Source organism: Babylonia areolata, chromosome 9 (assembly GCF_041734735.1).
Source record: "Babylonia areolata isolate BAREFJ2019XMU chromosome 9, ASM4173473v1, whole genome shotgun sequence".
Taxonomy (NCBI): Eukaryota; Metazoa; Mollusca; class Gastropoda; order Neogastropoda; family Buccinidae; genus Babylonia; species Babylonia areolata.
The window spans coordinates 3,253,857-3,277,395 of NC_134884.1; the positions used below are offsets into that span (position 1 = coordinate 3,253,857).

Sequence of the window (23,539 nt, forward strand, 5' to 3'; positions counted from 1 at the left end):
TGACTCCTGTTCCTGTGCTCTTCATACGGCTAAGTTTTTTTTGTATTTTCTGCATGTCTGTCGATTCTCTGGCATTCTTGTTTGCCTCCCTTGGATCCGGTGCTCTGGACAAGGAGAGGGGTGCACGCGTATGGGCGAGCGTGTCCCCTAGTGGTCCACCTTCCTCCCTACACCAGGGGAGGGCATCCCTACGCGCCTCAGTCACCATTGGATCCGAGACGGTCGAGGCATGCCACGTAGGGGGTCGCGTGATCCGATGTCACGGCCGCCACCACGGATGCATCGCACATAGGGCCCAGTCTAGTGTGCGGATTGTTAACTTTTTCACCACCGTTTGGCAACTTTTGTTGACAAGACAGTGCACCGCCATAGGCAACTTTTGCTGACAAGACAGTGCACCGCCATAGGCAACTTTTGCTGACAAGACAGTGCACCGCCACAGGCAACTTTTGCTGACAAGACAGTGCACCGCCATAGGCAACTTTTGTTGACAAGACAGTGCACCGCCATAGGCAACTTTTGTTGACAAGACAGTGCACCGCCATAGGCAACTTTTGTTGACAAGACAGTGCACCACCATAGGCAACTTTTGTCCGCATCAAGGGGTTATATTGATGAGACCATTTTTCACATTGTAACAATGCTTGACAGCTGCAGGCAGTTTCCCCGCCAATAGAACAATGACTAACTTTTGCCCCATGACTAAGTTTGAAATGAACAAGTCCACTGTGGTGTTTTGCCACAAACTGAAACCTGAGACTGAGAGCTTCACGTCTAAAATATTTGGAGATGGGGAGTGTTTTTCACACAGAAACTTGCCAGTGAAATAGTTAACAAGTGGAGAGTGTCTCCCCCCACTACAGGCAATGTGTATGGCTGCGAGTTCCATGGGGAAAGGAACTGGAAAACAATGTTAATAAGAGGAAACTTCAGTCAACGTGCTGCAAGGTGTACACGTGGTAACTACAGGTGGAAATGAAACTACAGGTGACAAGACAGGTGAGAGAGAGAGAAATGACCTTTTTTATGGTGTTCGGTCAGCTGGTCGACAAGTTGCAATGTGTGCAGGTGGTAATTACAGGTGGAAATGATACTACAGGTGACAGACAGGTGATAAGACATAACAGGTGAGACAGGATTGACCTTTCTTGTGGTACTCGGTCAGCTGGTCAACGTGCTGCAAGGTGGTAATTACAGGTGGAAACGACACTACAGGTGACACACAGGTGAGAGAGGACTGACCTTTCTTGTGGTACTCCATCAGCTGGTCAACGTGCTGCAAGGTGTTAATTACAGGTGGAAACGACACTACAGGTGACAGACAGGTGAGAGAGAACTGACCTTTCTTGTGGTACTCAGTCAGCTGGTCGACGTGCTACAAGGTGGTAATTACAGGTGGAAACGACACTACAGGTGACACACAGGTGAGAGAGAACTGACCTTTCTTGTGGTACTCGGTCAGCTGGTCAACGTGCTGCAAGGTGGTAATTACAGGTGGAAACGACACTACAGGTGACACACAGGTGAGAGAGAACTGACCTTTCTTGTGGTACTCCATCAGCTGTCAATGTGCTGCAAGGTGGTAATTACAGGTGGAAACGACACTACAGGTGACACACAGGTGAGAGAGAACTGACCTTTCTTATGGTACTCCATCAGCTGTCAACGTGCTGCAAGGTGTTAATTACAGGTGGAAACGACACTACAGGTGACAGACAGGTGAGAGAGAACTGACCTTTCTTGTGGTACTCAGTCAGCTGGTCGACGTGCTGCAAGGTGGTAATTACAGGTGGAAACGACACTACAGGTGACACACAGGTGAGAGAGAACTGACCTTTCTTGTGGTACTCGGTCAGCTGGTCGACGTGCTGCAAGGTGGTAATTACAGGTGGAAACGACACTACAGGTGACACACAGGTGAGAGAGAACTGACCTTTCTTATGGTACTCCATCAGCTGTCAACGTGCCGCAAGGTGGTAATTACAGGTGGAAACGACACTACAGGTGACAGACAGGTGAGAGAGAACTGACCTTTCTTGTGGTACTCGGTCAGCTGGTCGACGTGCTGCAAGGTGTGCAGGTGGTACACCATCTCCAGCCCCAGCTGCCTGGCCACCATGTCCTCACCTGACTCCTCGCACGCCTCGTCCTGCACCCACCTCACCGCTTCAATACACTTCTCAGTTTCTCAACGAGGCGTCAAAACATGGCACCCCCCCCCCCACCCCCCACCATTTGGCAGGCTCTCAATGCCTCAACTTCTCTGTGCACAGGTCAGACTTTCACTTATCCTCTCATATCTTTAAAAAATAAAAATTAAAAAAATTAAAAAATCAAGCAGAAATGGTGCAGCGTATATGGATCAGTCCACATGATCTGATACCTTGTAACAAAAACTGAAATAACCAAATACCTCTACATCATCTTTTTTTTTTTTTTTTAAACCAAGAAAAAAAAACCCAACCCAACCTAAAACCTTACTGCCCTTGCAAAATATCTAACTGATACAATGAACATCAGAAAAAGCAAAATGGAATTCAATGATCAAAATGTACAATATATGTACCATTTTCCTTTTCTTTTATGTAGCAGATCACAAAGAAAAACACAACAACAAAAACAACAACGAAAAAACCCATAACCCTCCCCCCAAAACAAAACAAAACAAAACAACCCCCCACCCCCACCCCCCCAAAAAAAACTCCCATAAAAACCCCAACAAAATAAAACAAACAGAACCTCCCCAAATAACCCCCCACCCCACACCTCCTCAACCCTCCCCCAAACAAAAAACAAACAACCCATAACCCTTCCCCAAAATAACTCCCCTTACCCCTACAAAAAAAAAAAAAAAAAAAAACCCACAACAAAATAAAACAAACAAAACCTCCCCAATTAAACTCCCCCACCCTCCACCCAACCCCCACTAAAAAAAAAAAAAAATCCAAGAGAAACACCCTGCACACAGGGCGCGTGACGTACCGTCATCTGGACAAGGGAGCGAATGATGCCGTTGGTGGTGTCAGGGCGGGTGCTGAAGAAGAGTAGTCCCTCCTGTGACTGCAGCAGGATGTGGATGATGCGCCGCGTGGCCACAAAGATGGACGCCTGAGAGGCCGTCGCCCCCGTCGCCAGCAGCACAAACAGGCACTCCAACAGGCGACTATGTGCACAAAACAGGAAATTTTCTTCCTAAAATTACGTTCAAGTAAACACACTTAAAGTGACCCACTAGTGCAGACTCCGGCAGGGGTCTGATTCCTGTCCTATGCAAATTACTACCCGCCTATGCAGAGAAAACAAAAGTAGCTACGGCCGATAACCTCCGGAAGTAGGTTACCTCCCCTGTGCATCCCTGACTAGCGCCCTCTTTTTCCGGCAGCCATCTTGACTCCTGATCCTGTGCTCTTCATGCAGCTAAGTTTTTTTTTCATATTTCTGTCTGTCTATCAATTCTTTGACACTCATGTTTTGTATCTGACGAAGACTTGTATCAGGTCACAAACTTACTTAGCTCGTTTGGCCAATCGAGCTAAAATTATGGCGCAATCTTAAGTGTAAGGGCCCTCTACCTCGGGTTCTCTCAACAATAGGTGCAGGTACAGTATTTGCGGGACACCAGAATTATTGGATGTTGATACTGTTGATATGTTGATACTGGTAACAGCAGTAATGATACTCTCACAAACAGGCACACCAACAGGTGACAGTGTGCACAAAACAACAGTAATGATATACTGATACCGTTCAACTGTATACAGATCTAGTCATCAGCCCCACCCGTAAATAACAAATGACATATATTCAAGTGAGCATATGTGCTAATATACTGTGAATGTGTGTTTGTGAAAGGTAGGAGGCATGCATAAATGTGACTGTGGGCGTGCACATGCACTTTATACATATACGTTGAAAATCCTTCTGCAAAAGATTTCAGATACACGTTAATATCCTTCATGTACACCACCCTCCTCCCCATATTCCTTGTGACCCAGGTACACTTGGCAATGCGGACATATTCTGCTCCGAGTGTGTGCCAGCAACAACAGTAATGTAACAGTAATGATGCTGACACTGATAAGAGAGAATTACACTGAGTAAATAAACACTGGCTATGATGACAACATTAAGGATATATTGATGTGTGTGCAGACTACGCCTGAAATGATACTGACGCTGATGAAGAGAGAATTACACAGAGTAAATAAACACTGGCTATGATGACAACATTAACGATATATTGATGTGTGTGCAGACTACGCCTGAAATGATACTGACGCTGATGAAGAGAGAATTACACAGAGTAAATAAACACTGGCTATGATGACAACATTAAGGATATATTGATGTGTGTGCAGACTACGCCTGAAATGATACTGACGCTGATGAAGAGTGAATTACACAGAGTAAATAAACACTGGCTATGATGACAACATTAACGATATATTGATGTGTGTGCAGACTACGCCTGAAATGATACTGATGCTGATGATGAGTGAATTACACGGCGTAACATAAAATACCCCTGGTTGAGTGCAGAGGCAAAAAAACTGACTAAAAATAAAACAAATAAAATAAAATAAACTGCCAAACTGCTGATACAGAAATTCATATTAACATAACTACTCCTACATATGAAAACGTTAAAAACATAGTGATATTATGTTTGTAATCAACAATACTAATACCGCCAAAACAAGCCATAACAATCGTCAAGAAAAACCAAGGGTCACAACTGAACAGCTCCACAGACAAACGTGCCGAACAGACACAGAGGCAGACAGCCAGCCAGCCAGAAGTGAGGGGTACCCACCAATGATAGGCAAGTCTGAACAAGGAAGGGTAGATTTCTGCAGGCTTGACGGCAGACTTCTCTGACAAGGACTTCACAGGAAGCAGGGTTTTTGGCTGACTCTGGTGAAGAAAACAAACAAGCCTAGTCAACTCCAAGTCAACTCTGGTCTCTCTCTACAGAAATGGCCACGCTGTCGTGTGTTCTTCTTCTTTGTTTGTGGGCTGGATTACCACATTCACTCATATACATGAGCGGGCTTCTATGTGTATGACCATCTTTACCCCAGCCACATAGGCAGCCATATTCACTTTTCTGAGGGTGGGGGGGTGGGAGTTGGGGGTTGGGGGAGGTTGCATGCCGGGTATATTATCGTTTCCATAACCCACCAAGCACTGACATGGATTACGGGATCTTTTATGTGCATTTCTGATCTTCTGCATGCCTATACACGAAGGGGGTTCAGGCACTAGCAGGTCTGCACATATGCTGACCTGGGAGATCAGAAAAACCTCCACCCTTTACCCACCAGGTGTTGTGACTGGGATTCGAACCCCGGGACCCTCAGATTGAAAGTCCTACACTTGAACCACTCAGCTGTTGTGCCTGTCATGTGGTCATGTGACTCACGATACAAACTTCAGATACACACCACAAAGACATGCACATGTCAAAGCATTCAAAGAGATCATGTACTGCATGAAAAAAATTTACTCTTTTTTCCCCTTTTCGTCGAATGAACACATACCCCCCTTCCTCTTTTTTTTTTTTTTTTTTCAAACGAATTTGTGTTTTTCGTTTCCCTCCCTATTTTTTTTCTTTCTCAAAACTATAACCTGTACTGCATGTGTGTAATAGAAAAAAAAAGGACAAAGAAATGAAAAGGTTTAAAAAAGATTTCACAATATTGTAGGCAGAAGATCTTGTCCAGACATGCCAACACACACACACACACACACACACACAAAACACACACACACACACCACACACACACACACCACACACAGATATCTCAAAATGAGATGTAAGGCAGTGCGAGACCAGACAGGCCAACACACACACATACAAACTACACACACATACAAACTACACACACACACACACACACACACACACACCACACACACACAAAATTTAAAAATTCGAATAACACAGGAAATATTCCCAGTCAGGTGATGCTAACATTTGATGAATATATACAAACAAGATTAGGAAAATTTGTTTATGAATGCTGCTGCAATTTACTGCATTACCTGATTGATTAATTGTGGTTTTTTTTCATTCATTCATTCATTTACCATTACACTTGTGTCTTATAAACCTTACGGTTTCATGACAATAAAATCTATTCTATTCTATTCACACACACACACACACAGAGAACTCACAATGAGGTGGTGAGGCAGCACCAGCAGCCTGTAGATCTCGTCCAGACAGGCCACGATGGTGTCCACATCCTCCTCCTCCACAGGCACCACCCCCTCAGGGTGATCCAGCTCCTCCTCCCCCCCCTCCTCTCCTCCACCCACCCCCTTCCCCCCGCCACCACCCCCGTCCTCCTCTTCCACCGACGGCAGGCTGTCCAGAACACTGCACGCATGCACATACACACATACGCAGACACACACGCACACAACATACACATACATACGCAAACATACACACACACAACATACGCATACATATGCAAACACACACGCACACAACATACACACACATACGCAAACACACACACACACAACATACACACACATACGCAAACACACACACACAACATACACACACATACGCAAACACACACACACACACACACAACATACACACACACACGCAAACACACACACACACACAACAAACACACACATATGCAAAACACACATGCACACGCACACACACATACAAACACACAAACAAAATCTTGAATTCTGCAAAATGATATGTAGCTTTCATGATACTGTCACTAAAAACTCTTCTTTTTAAAACCTATCTATAATCACTCTCAGCTTCCTTGTTCTCCAACACCACCCATATCAGCTCACTTTGGATGTATGCAGAGTGGGAGGGGGACAGTGTGTGTGGAGGGGAGAGGGGGGAGAGGGGGGAGGGATTTTTTTTGAGAAAGAGTGGTCATGAATGTTTCATGTAACTTGTAATATTTTTCTTTCATGTAAAGCGCCCTGAGCTCTTAGAGAGAAAGGGCGCTATATAAATGTACATTATCATTATTAACATTATTGTATAATTTCAAAAACCTTTTTTTTAGGGAGGGTGGGGGTCGGTGTGTGTGTGTGGGGGGGGGGGGGGGGGTGCGGGGGGCGGGGGGCTTGTGTGGGGGGGCAGGGGTGTTAGTGACTCTGAATATGGAATAATTTGGTTTCCTCTATTTCAATGGTCTGATCTTCATTGCACTCATTTTTGTTGTTTTGTTTTCTTTGCTTTTGTGTGTGTGTGTGTGTGTGTGTGTGTGTGTGTGTGTGTGTGTCTGTGTGTGTGTGTGTGTGTGTGTGTGTGTCTGTGTGTGTGTGTGTGTGTGTGTGTGTGTGTGTGTGTGTGTGTGTGTGTGTCTTTTCTTCAGTGGTCATGAAAATGTTTCAAACAAATTCATACATCAAAATCATGACGATTTCTCTGATCACCAGGGATAACAAGGGCACAGTGACTCTTTCCCTGTTCCTTTTTCTTCTTATCGCTCTTAACATATCTATCTATTGTTTATAAATTCCAGTAATAAAATTAAAAGGAGGAGTTTGTATTATACTCCATGTTTGGTGATACATATACTGTACCATGTCAAACTGATACAAACTAGGCCTATCGGTTTGCTCTGCTTGGCCAAATTTCGTGCGGCTAACAGTGAAAAGACTTGCCCGGTCCGCTCTTAGCCAATCAAACACCTCTAAAAGCTATAAGCGCTGAATCATTCCTTTGGCCAAGGCTCTCCACGCCATCTTGTCAGGTTTACGCTCTGTCTCGTCTTACGCTTTTTTTGGCTATCAAGCATATTCATTTGGCCTTATTTTGCTGCATGCGGCTTGTCTTCACTCTTGTTTGATTTCATGGCTAAATGTTAGCGAATTCCATTCAATTCAAATATCATCTCAAGTGTCATTATAAAAGAGAAGATAACTGAACAATACACACTAAATGTTTCACAGGTAAAAAGTACAGGGCTCATTAAGTTGAAAGAGAGTGAGGGTGAGACAGAAAGACGGACAAAGGCAGACGGAGCCAGAGATGAACAGAAAGACAGAGACAGAGAGAAAGACAGAGACAGAGAGACAGAGAGAAAGACAGAGAGAAAGACAGAGACAGAGAGAAAGACAGAGACAGAGAGAAAGACAGACAGAGACAGAGAGAAAGACAGAGACAGAGAGAAAGACAGAGAGAAAGACAGAGACAGAGAGAAAGACAGAGGTCTGAAAATGGACAGCAGACAGACAGGCTGGCAGTGTCACTGACTGGTCAATGGCGGCTCTCAGCTTCATGAAGGTTTCATAGGTGTGAGCTTTGTGCAGCAGGCTGTTCATCCCCATCATCACCTGGGCCAGCTGTAACACAGTCACATGAAATAACCACTGGGCCAGCTGTAACACAGTCACATGAAATAACCACTGGGCCAGCTGTAACACAGTCATGAAAAAACCACTGGGCCAGCTGTAACACAGTCAGTCACAGGAAATAACCACTGGGCCAGCTGTAACACAGTCAGTCACATGAAATAACCACTGGGCCAGCTGTAACACAGTCAGTCACAGGAAATAACCACTGGGCCAGCTGTAACACAGTCAGTCACAGGAAATAACCACTGGGCCAGCTGTAACACAGTCAGTCACATGAAATAACCACTGGGCCAGCTGTAACACAGTCAGTCACAGGAAATAACCACTGGGCCAGCTGTAACACAGTCAGTCACAGGAAATAACCACTGGGCCAGCTGTAACACAGTCAGTCACATGAAATAACCACTGGGCCAGCTGTAACACAGTCAGTCACAGGAAATAACCACTGGGCCAGCTGTAACACAGCCACATGAAAAAACCACTGGGCCAGCTGTAACACAGTCACATGAAATAACCACTGGGCCAGCTGTAACACAGTCACATGAAATAACCACTGGGCCAGCTGTAACACAGTCACATGAAATAACCACTGGGCCAGCTGTAACACAGTCACATGAAATAACCACTGGGCCAGCTGTAACACAGTCATGAAATAACCACTGGGCCAGCTGTAACACAGTCACAGGAAATAACCACTGGGCCAGCTGTAACACAGTCATGAAAAAACCACTGGGCCAGCTGTAACACAGTCACAGGAAATAACCACTGGGCCAGCTGTAACACAGTCACAGGAAATAACCACTGGGCCAGCTGTAACACAGTCACATGAAATAACCACTGGGGCAGCTGTAACACAGTCACAGGAAATAACCACTGGGCCAGCTGTAACACAGTCATGAAATAATCACTGGGCCAGCTGTAACACAGTCACAGGAAATAACCACTGGGCCAGCTGTAACACAGTCACATGAAATAACCACTGGGCCAGCTGTAACACAGTCACAGGAAATAACCACTGGGCCAGCTGTAACACAGTCACATGAAATAATCACTGGGCCAGCTGTAACACAGTCACAGGAAATAACTACTGGGCCAGCTGTAACACAGTCACATGAAATAACCACTGGGCCAGCTGTAACAGTGTCACATGAAATAACCACTGGGCCAGCTGTAACACAGTCACATGAAATAACCACTGGGCCAGTTGAAACACCACCAGTCAATGCTCAGTCACATGAAATAACCACTGGGCCAGTTGAAACACCACCAGTCAATGCTCAGTCACATGAAATAACCACTGGGCCAGCTGTAACATTACGGAGAGTTTGCAGAACCAATTTCGTCTGAATTTCATGGAGGATCCCTAGTTATTTCTAGCAAGAAACACGTGCGCATTCGCATCTCCATTTCCTGTTTTTTCCAGGTCACCAAAAGGCTAAAATTTCGTGGTGGAAATCGCTGTCTGGACGAAGGGATTTTGAACAATTTCGGTGACTATTTTTGCAAGTTTACAAGATATATTTGGTTTTATAATTACACCCATTATTTACTTTAGTCTTCTTTGTCTACTCTGAGCGTGTTTCTTGTCAAATCTCTGCCATTATATATATGAACCGATCCATTTATAAATTCTGCTGAAAAGTTGTCCAAACAAAGATAGAGCAAACTCAGAAAAGCTGTCAGTGCACAGTCACATGAAATTACCAACAGTCAGCGCACAGTCATATCAAATAACCATTACGCCTACTGGAACAAGACGAACAGACCTGTACTACACACTCACCTGAGAACACACCTGTATTTTGCTAACTCACCTGTTTGTTGCTCATGAGTTGTACGATCCTCTGGTAGATTTGTAGTAACACACTCACCTGTCTGTTGCTCATGAACTGTACGATCCTCTGGTAGATTGTAGTACACACTCACCTGTCTGTTGGTCATGAATTGTACAATCCTCTGGTAGATTTGTAGTACACACTCACCTGTTAATTGCTCATGAGTTGTACGATCCTCTGGTAGATTTGTAGTAACACACTCACCTGTCTGTTGCTCATGAACTGTACGATCCTCTGGTAGATTGTAGTACACACTCACCTGTTCGTTGCTCATGAACTGTATGACCCTCTGGTAGATTTGTAGTACACACTCACCTGTTAATTGCTCATGAGTTGTACGATCCTCTGGTAGATTTGTAGTACACACTCACCTGTTAATTGCTCATGAGTTGTTCGATCCTCTGGTAGATTTGTAGTACACACTCACCTGTTAATTGCTCATGAGTTGTTCGATCCTCTGGTAGATTTGTAGTGCACACTTACCTGTCTGTTGCTCATGAACTGTACTATCCTCTGGTAGATTTTTAGTAACACACTCACCTGTTTGTTGTGAGAAGAACACACCTGTATTTTGCTAACTCACCTGTTTGTTGTGAGAAGAACACACCTGTACTTTGCCATCCCACCTGTTTGTTGGGAGAAGAACACACCTGTACTTTGCCAATCCACCTGTTTGTTGTGAGAAGAACACACCTGTACTTCGCCAACCCACCTGTCTGTTGTGAGAAGAACACACCTGTACTTTGCCAACCCACCTGTCTGTTGTGAGAAGAACACACCTGTACTTCGCCAACCCACCTGTCTGTTGTGAGAAGAACACACCTGTACTTTGCCAACCCAACTGTTTGTTGTGAGAAGAACACACCTGTACTTTGCCAACCCACCTGTCTGTTGTGAGAAGAACACACCTGTACTTTGCCAACCCACCTGTTTGTTGGGAGAAGAACACACCTGTACTTTGCCAACCCACCTGTCTGTTGTGAGAAGAACACACCTGTACTTTGCCAACCCACCTGTCTGTTGGGAGAAGAACACACCTGTACTTTGCCAACCCACCTGTCTGTTGTGAGAAGAACACACCTGTACTTTGCCAACCCACCTGTTTGTTGTGAGAAGAACACACCTGTACTTTGCCAACCCACCTGTTTGTTGTGAGAAGAACACACCTGTACTTCGCCAACCCACCTGTTTGTCGTGAGAAGAACACGCCTATACTTCGCCAACTCACCTGTTTGTTGTGAGAAGAAAACGCCTGTATTATGCTAACTCGCCTGTTTGTTGGGAGAAGAAAACGCCTGCATTTTGCTACCTCACCTGTTTGTTGGGAGAAGAACACACCTGTACTTCGCCAACCCACCTGTTTGTTGCTCATCAGTTGCACAATCCTCTGGTAGGCGGAGGGCTGGTCCTTCACCTTGCCCTGCTGGGGGTGCGAACCCAGGAACCAGCGGACGCCGTTGGCGAACCTGAGGGAGGCGTCCAGGGCCTTCAGGATCAGCAGGCGGATGCTGAACGCCATGCACTTCGACTCCAGCAGGTCCACCAGCCTTGACTGCACTCCTGCTGCCTGGGGTAAAAAGGAGAAAAGGAAATATTCCCCACGCCCCTAAAAGGAAATTTTCTTCCGAAAATTACGTTTAACTCTCTCCATACGAACGGCGAAAGAGACGACGTTAACAGCGTTTCACCCCAATTACCATCATCAAAATATTACAAGCGGAAGGCTCTTATACTGAAGAGGTGAATGTTGACAAAGAATATCACAATTCTGACGATGGAAGATAAAGGTTGGGTCATTCAGACACCCACTGGACATCCGAGGGGTCTGTGTGGAGGAGAAGAGAGGACTGGCCGTACTGAGTGAGTTAAGTAACATACTTACTGTGACTCACTAGTGCAGACTCCGGCAGGGGTCTGATATTCCTGTCCTGCGCAAACTACTATCTGCCTATGCGGAGAAAACGAAAGTAGCTACGGCCAATAACCTCTCTAAGTAGGTTACCTCCCCTGTGTATCCCTGACTAGCGCTCTCTTTTTCCGACAGCCATCTTGACTCCTGATCCTGTGCTCTTCATACGGCTAAGTTTTTTCATATTTTCTGTCTGTCTGTCGATTCTCTGGCGTTCTTGTTTTTTGGCAAATTATGTTTTCAACCAGGTCACATAATTATATAGCTCGATTGGGTGATCAGGCTAAAATTAAGGCGTGATCGCAATCGATTCGCTGACACTCTGGGCCCTCTACTCCTGGCCCTCTCAACAACGCCAACCCGCTGCCTCCTCCACTTCCTCCGCTCCCTCCGGTCGACTCCAGACCTCCACCACCTCCTGCACCTCCTCTGGTGACTTCTAGAGGTTTGTTGCCCCACACTCAGGTCAGTGCTGCCTTTAATGCCATTTTTATCGATCCGCGAATGGACTCGATGCGATCCGCGTTTTCTCGGCCCTGCCATAAAATCAGATTTAATCTAACGTGCTCACTGTGACTCACTGGCGCAATAAGCCCAGCCAATTGAAAAGCCTACATGGCATCAATCAGCAAATTGGAAAGACCAGCATCTAAGGCAGCTAAATCCCACACAGACACACACATACACGCACACAGAGACGTTATCCACAAACAACAACAGAGGATTCGAACCCACCTCCCCTCCCCTGGACCCAGCCCCCACTCACCACGAGGACCATGGAGACCGCCGGCTCACAGGTGAGGAGAGCGGTGGCCAGGTGGATGCCCATCTTGAGGTGCCGCACCTTGAAGGTGGCCTCGGCTTGCTGCATGGCCTTGTCTTCGCTCAGCCCCTCCATCGTCCACTCCCTCAGGGTGTCCACCACACCTGTACCGTCATCACTCACTGCCGACTGCTTCGTTAGGCATGTCACTGTCGTTATCATAACCATGATCACCACCTCATGCATGTCGTTATCATAATGTGATCATCACTACACCACACCTGTACCGTCATCACTCACTGCCGACTGCTTCGTTAGGCATGTCACTGTCGTTATCATAACCATGATCACCACCTCACGCATTCCGTTACCATAATGTGATCATCACAACACCACACCTGTACCGTCATCACTCACTGCCGACTGCTTCGTTAGGCATGTCACTGTCGTTATCATAACCATGATCACCACCTCACGCATTCCGTTATCATAATGTGATCATCACAACACCACACCTGTACCGTCATCACTCACTGCCGACTGCTTCGTTAGGCATGTCACTGTCGTTATCATAACCATGATCACCACCTCACGCATTCCGTTACCATAATGTGATCATCACAACACCACACCTGTACCGTCATCACTCACTGCCGACTGCTTCGTTAGGCATGTCACTGTCGTTATCATAACCATGATCACCACCTCATGCATTTTGTTATCATAATGTGATCATCAATTCGTTATGCATGTCGTTATCATAATGTGATCATCAATTCATTATGCATGTCGTTATCATAATGTGATCATCAATTCATTATGCATGTCGTTATCATAATGTGATCATCACTACACCTTCACCACACCTGTGGCATCACCACTTACCGATCTCCACTTCATTATCAGGGGCGTAATCATCATAATATTGAGTGTTTTCACAGCACTAACCTTTTCGCTCTAAGCCTGTTTAACAATACATTTTGGCCAGGCACAGAAGCATGAAGAAAGGATACCAAAGATACAGACTTGCAAGAAGTATGAAAGTCTGACACCACTCACAACTAACACACCTCCCCCACCTCACAGCACCGTCACCCCCTCCTTCCCCCCTCCCTCCACACACACACATGTAAAAGCGCACACACGCACACACACACACGCACACCACAGCGCGCAAGAACACGCACAAAGACAACAGAGGTTCAAGACCTACAGTTTAAATTACTGTTTGAATAGATAAGTGTTAAGATCATATTTGAAAAAAGGTCCGACGTGTTTGTGAAAAAATATCTGTAAAATATAAGCGGAATTTACAACAAGCAGAATAACTGCCGTGTAATGATTCCACATGAGTTAGATTCTGCCCGGATGTGAAATAGATCTTGCCGTCATCAAACAAACTTGAAAGAACCAACTGTGTGAGTTAGATTCTGCCCGGATGTGAGATAGATCTTGCCGTCATCCAACAAACTCGAAAGAACCAACTGTGTTTTCTAGGAGAAACGGGTGCTGAGGAGCACTACTTACGTTTCTTTTTGTCCACATGGAGAAGGTACGACAGACCCTTGTTCAACAATGGTGCCACTGCTTCCAAGGCTGTCACCCACCTGCAACACAGACAGATATATATACACATTAAAACCGAAAAGTTGAAAGTAATGTCATGCACACACACACACTCACAGAGATATACATCATTATATCAGAATGTCTGCTTTAGACACACTTGGCAACTGCATCACAAGTACAATACAGTAACAACATGCAAGGCTATTTCTAACAAACACGAAACACAAACGCTCAATGATACATAGAACATGACACTTCAATTTTCATTCCGTTCGGTTCAGTTGCTCAAGGTGTCACTGCATTCAGACAAATCAATATACACCAAACCACATCTGCTAAGCAGATGCCTGACCAGAAGTGTTACCCAAACGCGCTTAGTCAGACCTTGAGGTAAAAAAATAATCTTAACTCACAATCCACAACGTTTCATGTCTTCAGTTTCTCAAGGAGGTGTTCCAGCTTTCAAACAAATCCACATACTCTATACCACATCTGCCAGACAGATGCCTGACCAGCAGCATAACCCAACGCGCTATGCCAGGCCTTGAGTGCACGCATATATATTTGTGCACCTATCAGAATAGATTTCTTCCACAGAATTTTTCCAAAGGACAATACTCTCACTGCCATGGGTTCTTTTTCAGTGCGCCAAGTTTGTGCTGCACATAGGGACCTAACTTTATCATCTCATCCTGACAACCAGACGCTCAGTTTGATTTGGGAAAAAAGGGAGAGAGCGGGATTCTTCGTCGTCTTCTCTGTTCGTGGGCTGCAGCTCACACCTTCACTGCTATGTCAACAAGTGGGCTTTCACGTGTATGACCGTTTTTACCCCGCCGTGTAGGCAGCCATACTCCGTTTTCTGGGGGATTCATAACCCAGACCTGACGGGCGCAATAGCCGAGTGGTTTAAGCATTGGACTGTCAATCTGAGGGTCCCGGGTTCGAATCACGGTGACGGCGCCTGGTGGGTAAAGGGTGGAGATTTTTACGATCTCCCAGGTCAACATATGTGCAGACCTGCTAGTGCCTGAACCCCCTTCATGTGTATATGCAAGCAGAAGATCAAATACGCACGTTAAAGATCCTGTAATCCCTGTAATCCATGTCAGCGTTCGGTGGGTTATGGAAACAAGAACATACCCAGCATGCACACCCCCGAAAACGGAGTATGGCTGCCTACATGGCGGGGTAAAAACAGTCATACAGGTAAAAGCCCACTCGTGTGCATAAGAGTGAACGCAGAAGAAGAATAACCCAGACCCTCAAGGATTCTCTGCATTGGCAGATGAGCGTCTTGACCATACTGCCAACATTTCCCCCACGTTTCATGGGTGGCAGGACACATGCGAATCACTCACTTGTCGTTGTGGTCAGCCTTGGCGAACTGCTCCATGATGGCCAACAGACCCTGGGCCTCTGCTGGTCGCTGACGATCCTCCTCAGACAGCTGGCTGTAGGCACACACCTCCACCTCAAACGCCGTCATCGACGGGTCTCGGAACATCTGTCGTGGGCAAGGGTGTGTGTCCTTGTTATTTTCCAACATATATACTGGTGCAAGTCACATTTATATACAGACATGTTATCAAGAACAATTGTTGGATTTAAACAAAAAATTCATTCTTCACAACTTACTGATGGGTCTCAAAACATCTGCCGTAGGCAAGGATGTGTTTCCTTGTATTTCCAAACAAATAATGGTGCACAAAGTTTAGACCAACAAAAAATGACAACAAAATCAAGCAAAGAATTAAATTCCTCGATTAATAAAACCTTAAAAATAAAACACAATAAAGAGAAGAAACAACAGGCAAAATAATATCATGAATTTTTTTTTTTTTTATCAAATGAAAATCCCATACAGTGCCTCATCAACAAAAGAGCTCTCCCAGGCAAAATTCTGCAGAAAAATCTTTGATAGTAAAACACACACACACTTGCAGACAGAAAAATAAAAAGAAAAGAAAAAAAAGGAGCAACTGCTGCTTTGTAGCGACGCACTCTCCCAAGGGACAGCAGCCCCAATTTCACACAGAGAAATCTACTGTGACAATAATAATAATAATAATTCTATTTATATAATCATATAATTTTGCCAAAGCCCTTTACAATTTTTTTTTTTTTTTAAAGTGATACAAAACAACACAATAACCCAAATGATGAAGATAACACAGCCAGCAGCGTGTCACTGATAACCCAAATGATGAAGACGACAGCCAGCAGCGTGTCACTGATAACCCAAATGATGAAGACGACAGAGCCAGCAGTGTGTCACTGATAACCCAAATGATGAAGACGACAGTCAGCAGCGTGTCACTGATAACCCAAATGATGAAGACGACAGAGCCAGCAGCCTGTCACTGATAACCCAAATGATGAAGACGACAGCCAGCAGTGTGTCACTGATAACCCAAATGATGAAGACGACAGAGCCAGCAGTGTGTCACTGATAACCCAAATGATGAAGATGACAGTCAGCAGCGTGTCACTGATAACCCAAATGATGAAGACGACAGCCAGCAGTGTGTCACTGATAACCCAAATGATGAAGATAACACAGCCAGCAGCGTGTCACTGATAACCCAAATGATGAAGACGACAGAGCCAGCAGCCTGTCACTGATAACCCAAATGATGAAGACGACAGTCAGCAGCCTGTCACTGATAACCCAAATGATGAAGACGACAGTCAGCAGCCTGTCACTGATAACCCAAATGATGAAGACGACAGAGCCAGCAGTGTGTCACTGATAACCCAAATGATGAAGACGACAGTCAGCAGCCTGTCACTGATAACCCAAATGATGAAGACGACAGAGCCAGCAGTGTGTCACTGACCGCCAAAGGAACGAGGTAGGACTGCAGTGGGTTGAACATGGTGGTGGAGAACGACCACGTGTCCTCCGTCATCTCCTCCGGGAACTCCAAGGTCCGCTGCTGGCCACAGAAAGCACAAACCATGCACACATCAACACGTTACAATGTCTGAACAAAACACATGTCAAACACACATCAAATAGGAAATTTTCTATCTAAAATTACGTTTAAATAACATACTTACTGTGACCCAACTAGTGCAGACTCCGGCAGGGGTCTGACTTTCCTGTCCTGTGCAAACTACTATCTGCCTATGCGGAGAAAAAGAGAGCGACTATGGCCGATAACCTCCCGGAAGTAGGTAACCTCCCCTTTGTCCCGCTAGCTAGCGCCCTCTTTTAAATCTTACTTTTTCATCAGCAAAATACCCATGATGCAGTTCAGGTAAAAACTACACAATGCAATGAAAAGATTTTAAATACCAGAATCGTTGATGAGAATGTTGTTTTGTTTTTTTTCCTTGGTTTTATATCCTCTTATCTCTGTGTCACTTTTGAACGGTCTCCGCACAAGATTCAGCACTGAATAAATACTTATAATTTATATTGTCATTTTTGTGGTTGACGTAAATATCATCATAATTATTACAGTTTGCACAGGACAAGGAATCCGAGTCCTGCCTCAGTCCGCACCAGTGGGTCACCGTACAGTGTGTGTAATATTACACCTATTATTATTTCATCATCATCATTATCATCACTATTACCCGCATTACAACTATGGTGTAATCAACAGTGTCATAATCAGAAAAGGAAATTTTCTATCTGAAATTATGTTTAAGTAACATACTTACCGTGACCCAACTAGTGCAGACTCCGGCAGGGGTCTGACATTCCTGTCCTGTGCAAACTACTATCCGCCTATGCGGAGAAAACGAAAGTAGCTACGGCCGATAACCTCCCAGAAGTAGGTAACCTCCCCCTTGCCCCCCTGACTAGCGCCCTCTTTTTCCGGCAGCCATCATGACTCCTGTTCCTGTGCTCTTCAGACGGCTAAGTTTTTTTTTTTTTTCGTATTTTCTGTCTGTCGATCCTATGGCGTTCTTGTTTTTTGTCACCTTATGTCTCCAACCAGGTCATATAATTATATAGTTCAATTGGGATTAAAAGAGAGAAGAAAGACAAAAAAAATTATAATAAAAAAACCCAACAAAAAACCAAAGAAAAACCAGGAATCACTTCACTTACCCGGATCAGTTCGCTTTCTTCCCCATCATTCAATTCGTCATCAGAGGAGATATCCTCGTAGCCATCCTCTTCCTCCTGTAAATCACAGCAACATTTATTTTCCCATAATCACTATGCTGTCAAGTACAACTGTATACAACGTAATGCTGGAAACATATTTTGCTAGCCTAGCTACTGATGTAATGTAGTTAAAAGTCAGTGAAAAGAAGCAACGAGAGAACATATACAACTATATGGTACAACTGCAAAAGCGTTTTTTTTTTGCTTGATTGTTTGTTTTGATGTTGCTGTTTTTTGTCGTAAACTCATGAATGTCTGTTCCAAGTCAGTATTATTATCTTCAGTTTATTGAATGTGTAACTGGAAGACACTGCAGTACAGAATTCATGTACCACTGCCAGATAATGATTTTTTTTTTTAAATCATAAAATGCTGATTTGTACAAACAAAACAAGAAACAGCTATATCTCCTATAGCATATTCATTCCCGATACTTCTTTTATTTCTTCTTAAAACTTCACAACATTACAACATTTTTTCTATTTCAACACAGAAAAATGCAAAATCACAAATGGAACACAAGAGTTGACTTGGAAACTTGACTTATTTTCAGTCAGAGTTTTTTGGGTTTTTTTTTCAATTTCTTTATTCTATCATAGACTGTCATTAATCCACAACCATAGAAAAACACATTCAACACTTCGAGTATGTCGTTGTGTAGATTTCAATGCCATAATTATTATTCTCACCTGACATAAACAATATCTTCTTCCGTTACCATAATTTTTAAAAAAAGGAAAATTTTCAAGATTTGTTATAAATAAAGTCAAATAACTGATGACTCTCTTGTTTAACAAAAACCTAAAACATCTGACAATGACTGAACAAATCAGCTTTGCAGAGAGCTATCATACAGCATGTATATGATTAATCAATAAAAAGAGTAAGGAAGCGCTACGGCAGAATCGGTAAAGCGCTGAATTTCTGATGCAGCATTCACCAGTGATCAGGGTTCCAGAGCCCTGTTTCAGGTACGGTGATGTGTCTGTGGGACAGACATTTTACTCAGGTTTTTCCTCACTCCACCAACGTGTGAATAGGTTCCCAACATCGATTGGGAAAGGTTTAAAGTGTTGTTTTTGTATTTGTATTTCTTTTTGTCACAACAGATTTCTCTGTGTGAAATTCGGGCTGCTCTCCCCAGGGAGAGTGTGTCGCTATTCTACAGCGCCACCCATTTTTTTTGGTATTTTTTCCTGCGTGCAGTTGTATTTGTTTCACACTTCTTGTTTACAAAGAGGACAACATATTCTGTTGAACTTTCCAACATAAGGTGAAGCCACTCTCTAAACCAGCAAGCTAGTAGAAACCCTAACAAAACCTGTATGTGGATGAAACATTTTTTCCTTGATGAATTCTAACTTCAAAACGCACAGAGGTCGACTACCTATTGTACAGACACCAGACACATAACCAACGGAGACTCAGCACAAACACAGCTGTCACAAAGCTGAGACCACACAGAAGCACGGACATCCACAGACCTCAAACAACATCACCTGTTGGAGTGTTAAGGTAACACTGAGCACGGTGACAAGACACGATTAATGTAATGCAGGTACGACTCAATGTCGCTATCTGGCAACAATGATTTCACACTCAACAAGTAAACTCACATTATGCACACGTAAATTCACATTATGCACAAGTAAACTCATATTACACAGGAAGTTTAGACATATGCACACATATGCATGACCTACAGAGAAACGGGTGAAGGGGAGAGGGATAGAAAGAAAGGGGAAAAACAACAACGACGAAATAAATGACTGATGGTGAGGGGGCAGAAGAAAGGCCAGACAGACAGAGAAACGAAAAGAACAACCAATGTTACTCACAATATCAAGACAAGTTACGTGACAAATGAAGCCAAGCATGTGATGACCACAACAGTGTTAAAGAAACCGACTGGCTCCTCCATCCAAAGATACTCACACGACAGAACATCGCCTGTCTCTGTTCAAAACGTACTCAGCAACGTACAGCCCTACCTGGGGCAAAACCCCCCAGCTTGTACGGCCCGACAAGCTTGGCCTTTATCACCTCCCCCAACTCAGCACCCCCAGAAAGACAGCGGGACGAAAACAGAGCGACTCAAAGCGGTCAGTGGTCAACGGACTCCACACAGCACCACACAGAAGCCACAATAGCCACAGGATCACGCTCGGATAGCAGGGCTACCGGTCAGCTGGATTCCAGTCCACCTTTTTTCTTTCATCTTTGTTTTCACTTCCAGTCCACCTTTCTTATTTCCTCATCTTTATTTTCACTTCCAGTCCACCTTTCTTATTTCCTCATCTTTATTTTCACTTCCAGTCCACCTTTCTTATTTCCTCATCTTTGTTTTCACTTGGTTTGTGTACAAATGTACGTGGTGACTGTCATCACTTGTTATCTTCTTCCGTACAGATGCCAGCTGGAAAACATTGCTTTGTTGAATGGTCACAAGACATTTGAAATTGTCAAAGATGGGTGCAATAGCCGAGTGGTTAAAGCGTTGGACTTTCAATCTGAGGGTCCTGGGTTTGAATCTCGGTGACAGCGCCTAGTGGGTAAAGGGTGGAGATCTTTCCGATCTCCCAGGTCAACATATGTGCAGACCTGCTTAGTGCCTGAACCCCCTTCATGTGTACACGCAAGCAGATGATCAAATACGCACGTTAAAGATCCTGTAATCCATGTCAGCGTTCGGTGGGTTATGGAAACAAGAACATACTCAGCATGCACACCCCCGAAAGCAGAGTATGGCTGCCTACATGGCGGGGTAAAAACGGTCATACACGTCAAAGCCCACTTGTATACATACGAGTGAACGTGGGAGTTGCAGCCCATGAATGCAGAAGAAGAAGAAGAAATTGTCAAAACATCTTCACTGATAAAATATTCTGAGTTGTAAATTGATAGGAAACTGCCTTGGTTTAATGTCAGTTCCACTTAATCTTGAATTCAATTAATTTCAACAAATACAGCTTTTTACTTATGTAAAATTTATATACACAAATGACTGATTCTAGCCTGTTGTTTCAGCAGTCTGTTTTCCAATTTTTGTGGAGCGCATGCAGGGTATGAGGGTAAGTTCACACTTTCATACTGCACACTGACATATATCACTGGATTATTATTTTGTCATATTCTGCAAGCGTATGAATAACAGCCTGTCTGCATGTGCTGATTTGAGAGGCCACAAAAATTCCCAAGGCATCGTCAGGATACAGACCACAGTTTTCATAGACCCATGGGCAGCACTCCAGTGCTGTGGCTACTCAGCTTCCTGCCTGTCAGTGACCGTGGTTTTTTGAAAATTTTCCCATTTCAACTTCTAACATAAGGAAATTCTAAATACTAGCCATACCCACTGTTTGGTGGCAGTGATGAAAGAACAATATTTCTTTAAAAAAAAACCAAAAAAACATGTCTCTTGGCTTTGAATTTTGTGTACAAAAACTAATGGTTTTGTTCACAGCAAATGAATCTTAAGGTAAAATGCTGTTTAAATCCAGAGAAAAGAAAGACGCCCTATCTTTGCTGCCCCACCTTCCCCCAACCCAACGGCTGACCAGCTGACCACTAGCCCTGAAGGTGATCGCTCTCGGACAACAGCGTGTAGTCACCTGTGGCGTGTCACAGTCACAACTGATATCACATGCGGAGGAGGAGGAGGGGAGCGGTGGAGAGGCCTGTCCACCACCCAGCACCAAGTTGAACAAAGCGCTCTCACTACGCCGGCCGTACGTTGTCGTCGCCCCTTTACTGTAGGGCGCGGCAGCTTTCAGCGGCAACGGAGGCCGATACAAAGCAGCAGTCATTGATGGCGCCCGCTGCACGCGCTCATCGATGTCAAACATGGCCGCCGCGTGTGAGGTCGTGGGTCGAATCCGCTCGTCCACATCAAACATGGCGTTGTCGGCAGCGGAGGGCAGAGAGGTGAAGGGGAGGGAACTGGCGGTGGACAGCTGGGCGGACAGACTCTGCAGGGTGGTGACAGGGACTGACTGCAGCTTCTCCCCGGCCGCCGTCTTGTAGCTGCCCTTCACTCGCAGGTCCACGTCAAACATCGCACACTGCCGCTCCAGCAGCTCCGGGCCGCTTTCAGGGGAGCTCACCCCCACCGACACAGGCAGCAGACACTCCGGCTGGAGGTGCAGCTTGTGTTTTCGGGAGCCCTGCTCACTTTTTGCCAAGCCTCTGGGAGCGGCTATAAGACCAGACGGCGAAAGAGTGGGAGGAGTCCCTCTCCGTTCATTCCCCTGCACTTTCCCTGGCAACATCTCGCCGTCAGAATCCCCGGCGGTGGCTGGGGGAGGGTCGTCCTCATCACACACGGTGGTCTGAGGCGAGGTCTGCTCTCTGTGCAGGGTGGGTATGGGCCGGGGCTCCTCTAACAAAGAACCGTCACTGCGTGAGGTGCTGTCTGGGTGACCCTCCCCTGACCGGCCGTAAGGACTGCCCACGATCACAGGGGGTGAGCTGGGGGGACTGTCTGGAGGGAGGGGGGGCGACAGGGGGGGTGGGGGCAGGCCTAAGGGCGGTGGGGGTGGGGAGCTAGTCTGGCAGAGTGGGGGTGGTGACTGGGGGGGACCAACGCCACACAAGGGGGGGGAATCATGCAGAGGACCAAGAGAGAAACTCTGTACCTGGGGCGCTTCCCGTTCCACCGCCACCTCCACGTGAGGAGAGTTCTCTGACAGGTTTTCATACATCTCCACGTCCCTGGGCACCACCTCCTCTGAAACACACAGATGGCGTTACCGAGATTCAAACCCGGGACCCTCAGACTGAAAGTTCGATGCTTTAACCACTTGGCTACTGCGCTACTGTGCACTGGCAATCACCCGTTCATACACAGCCATGCCTGAAAATGACCATCCACACCCAAGCAGACAAACATGCTCGCATCACCTTCCTTCTTTGGTGGCACAGGACTTCACTGATTGCTGTCAACAGTTTTTCTCATACATGGGAGGTTACGTCAACTATGTTATTT

General features: G+C 45.2%; 1 protein-coding gene across 2 annotated transcripts in view; it reads right to left on the reverse strand.

Annotated features, from left to right (window-relative positions):
- The window catches only part of LOC143285997 (protein virilizer homolog), a 78,140-nt gene that overhangs the window by 42,562 nt on the left and 12,039 nt on the right, over positions 1–23,539 (reverse strand). Inside the window, exons 7-18 of one of the 2 annotated variants that reach the window (XM_076593487.1) lie at positions 23,190–23,281; positions 18,496–18,570; positions 17,270–17,365; positions 15,791–15,936; positions 14,388–14,467; positions 12,864–13,024; positions 11,546–11,755; positions 8,253–8,341; positions 6,182–6,383; positions 4,814–4,914; positions 2,983–3,163; positions 2,032–2,149 (exon numbers count right to left, since the gene is read on the reverse strand). In XM_076593487.1, coding sequence (XP_076449602.1) covers positions 2,032–2,149; positions 2,983–3,163; positions 4,814–4,914; positions 6,182–6,383; positions 8,253–8,341; positions 11,546–11,755; positions 12,864–13,024; positions 14,388–14,467; positions 15,791–15,936; positions 17,270–17,365; positions 18,496–18,570; positions 23,190–23,281 — 1,551 coding nt within the window. Of the gene's footprint in view, positions 1–2,031; positions 2,150–2,982; positions 3,164–4,813; positions 4,915–6,181; positions 6,384–8,252; positions 8,342–11,545; positions 11,756–12,863; positions 13,025–14,387; positions 14,468–15,790; positions 15,937–17,269; positions 17,369–18,495; positions 18,571–23,189; positions 23,282–23,539 lie in introns of both variants that reach the window. The other variant, XM_076593486.1, reaches the window with a different exon arrangement.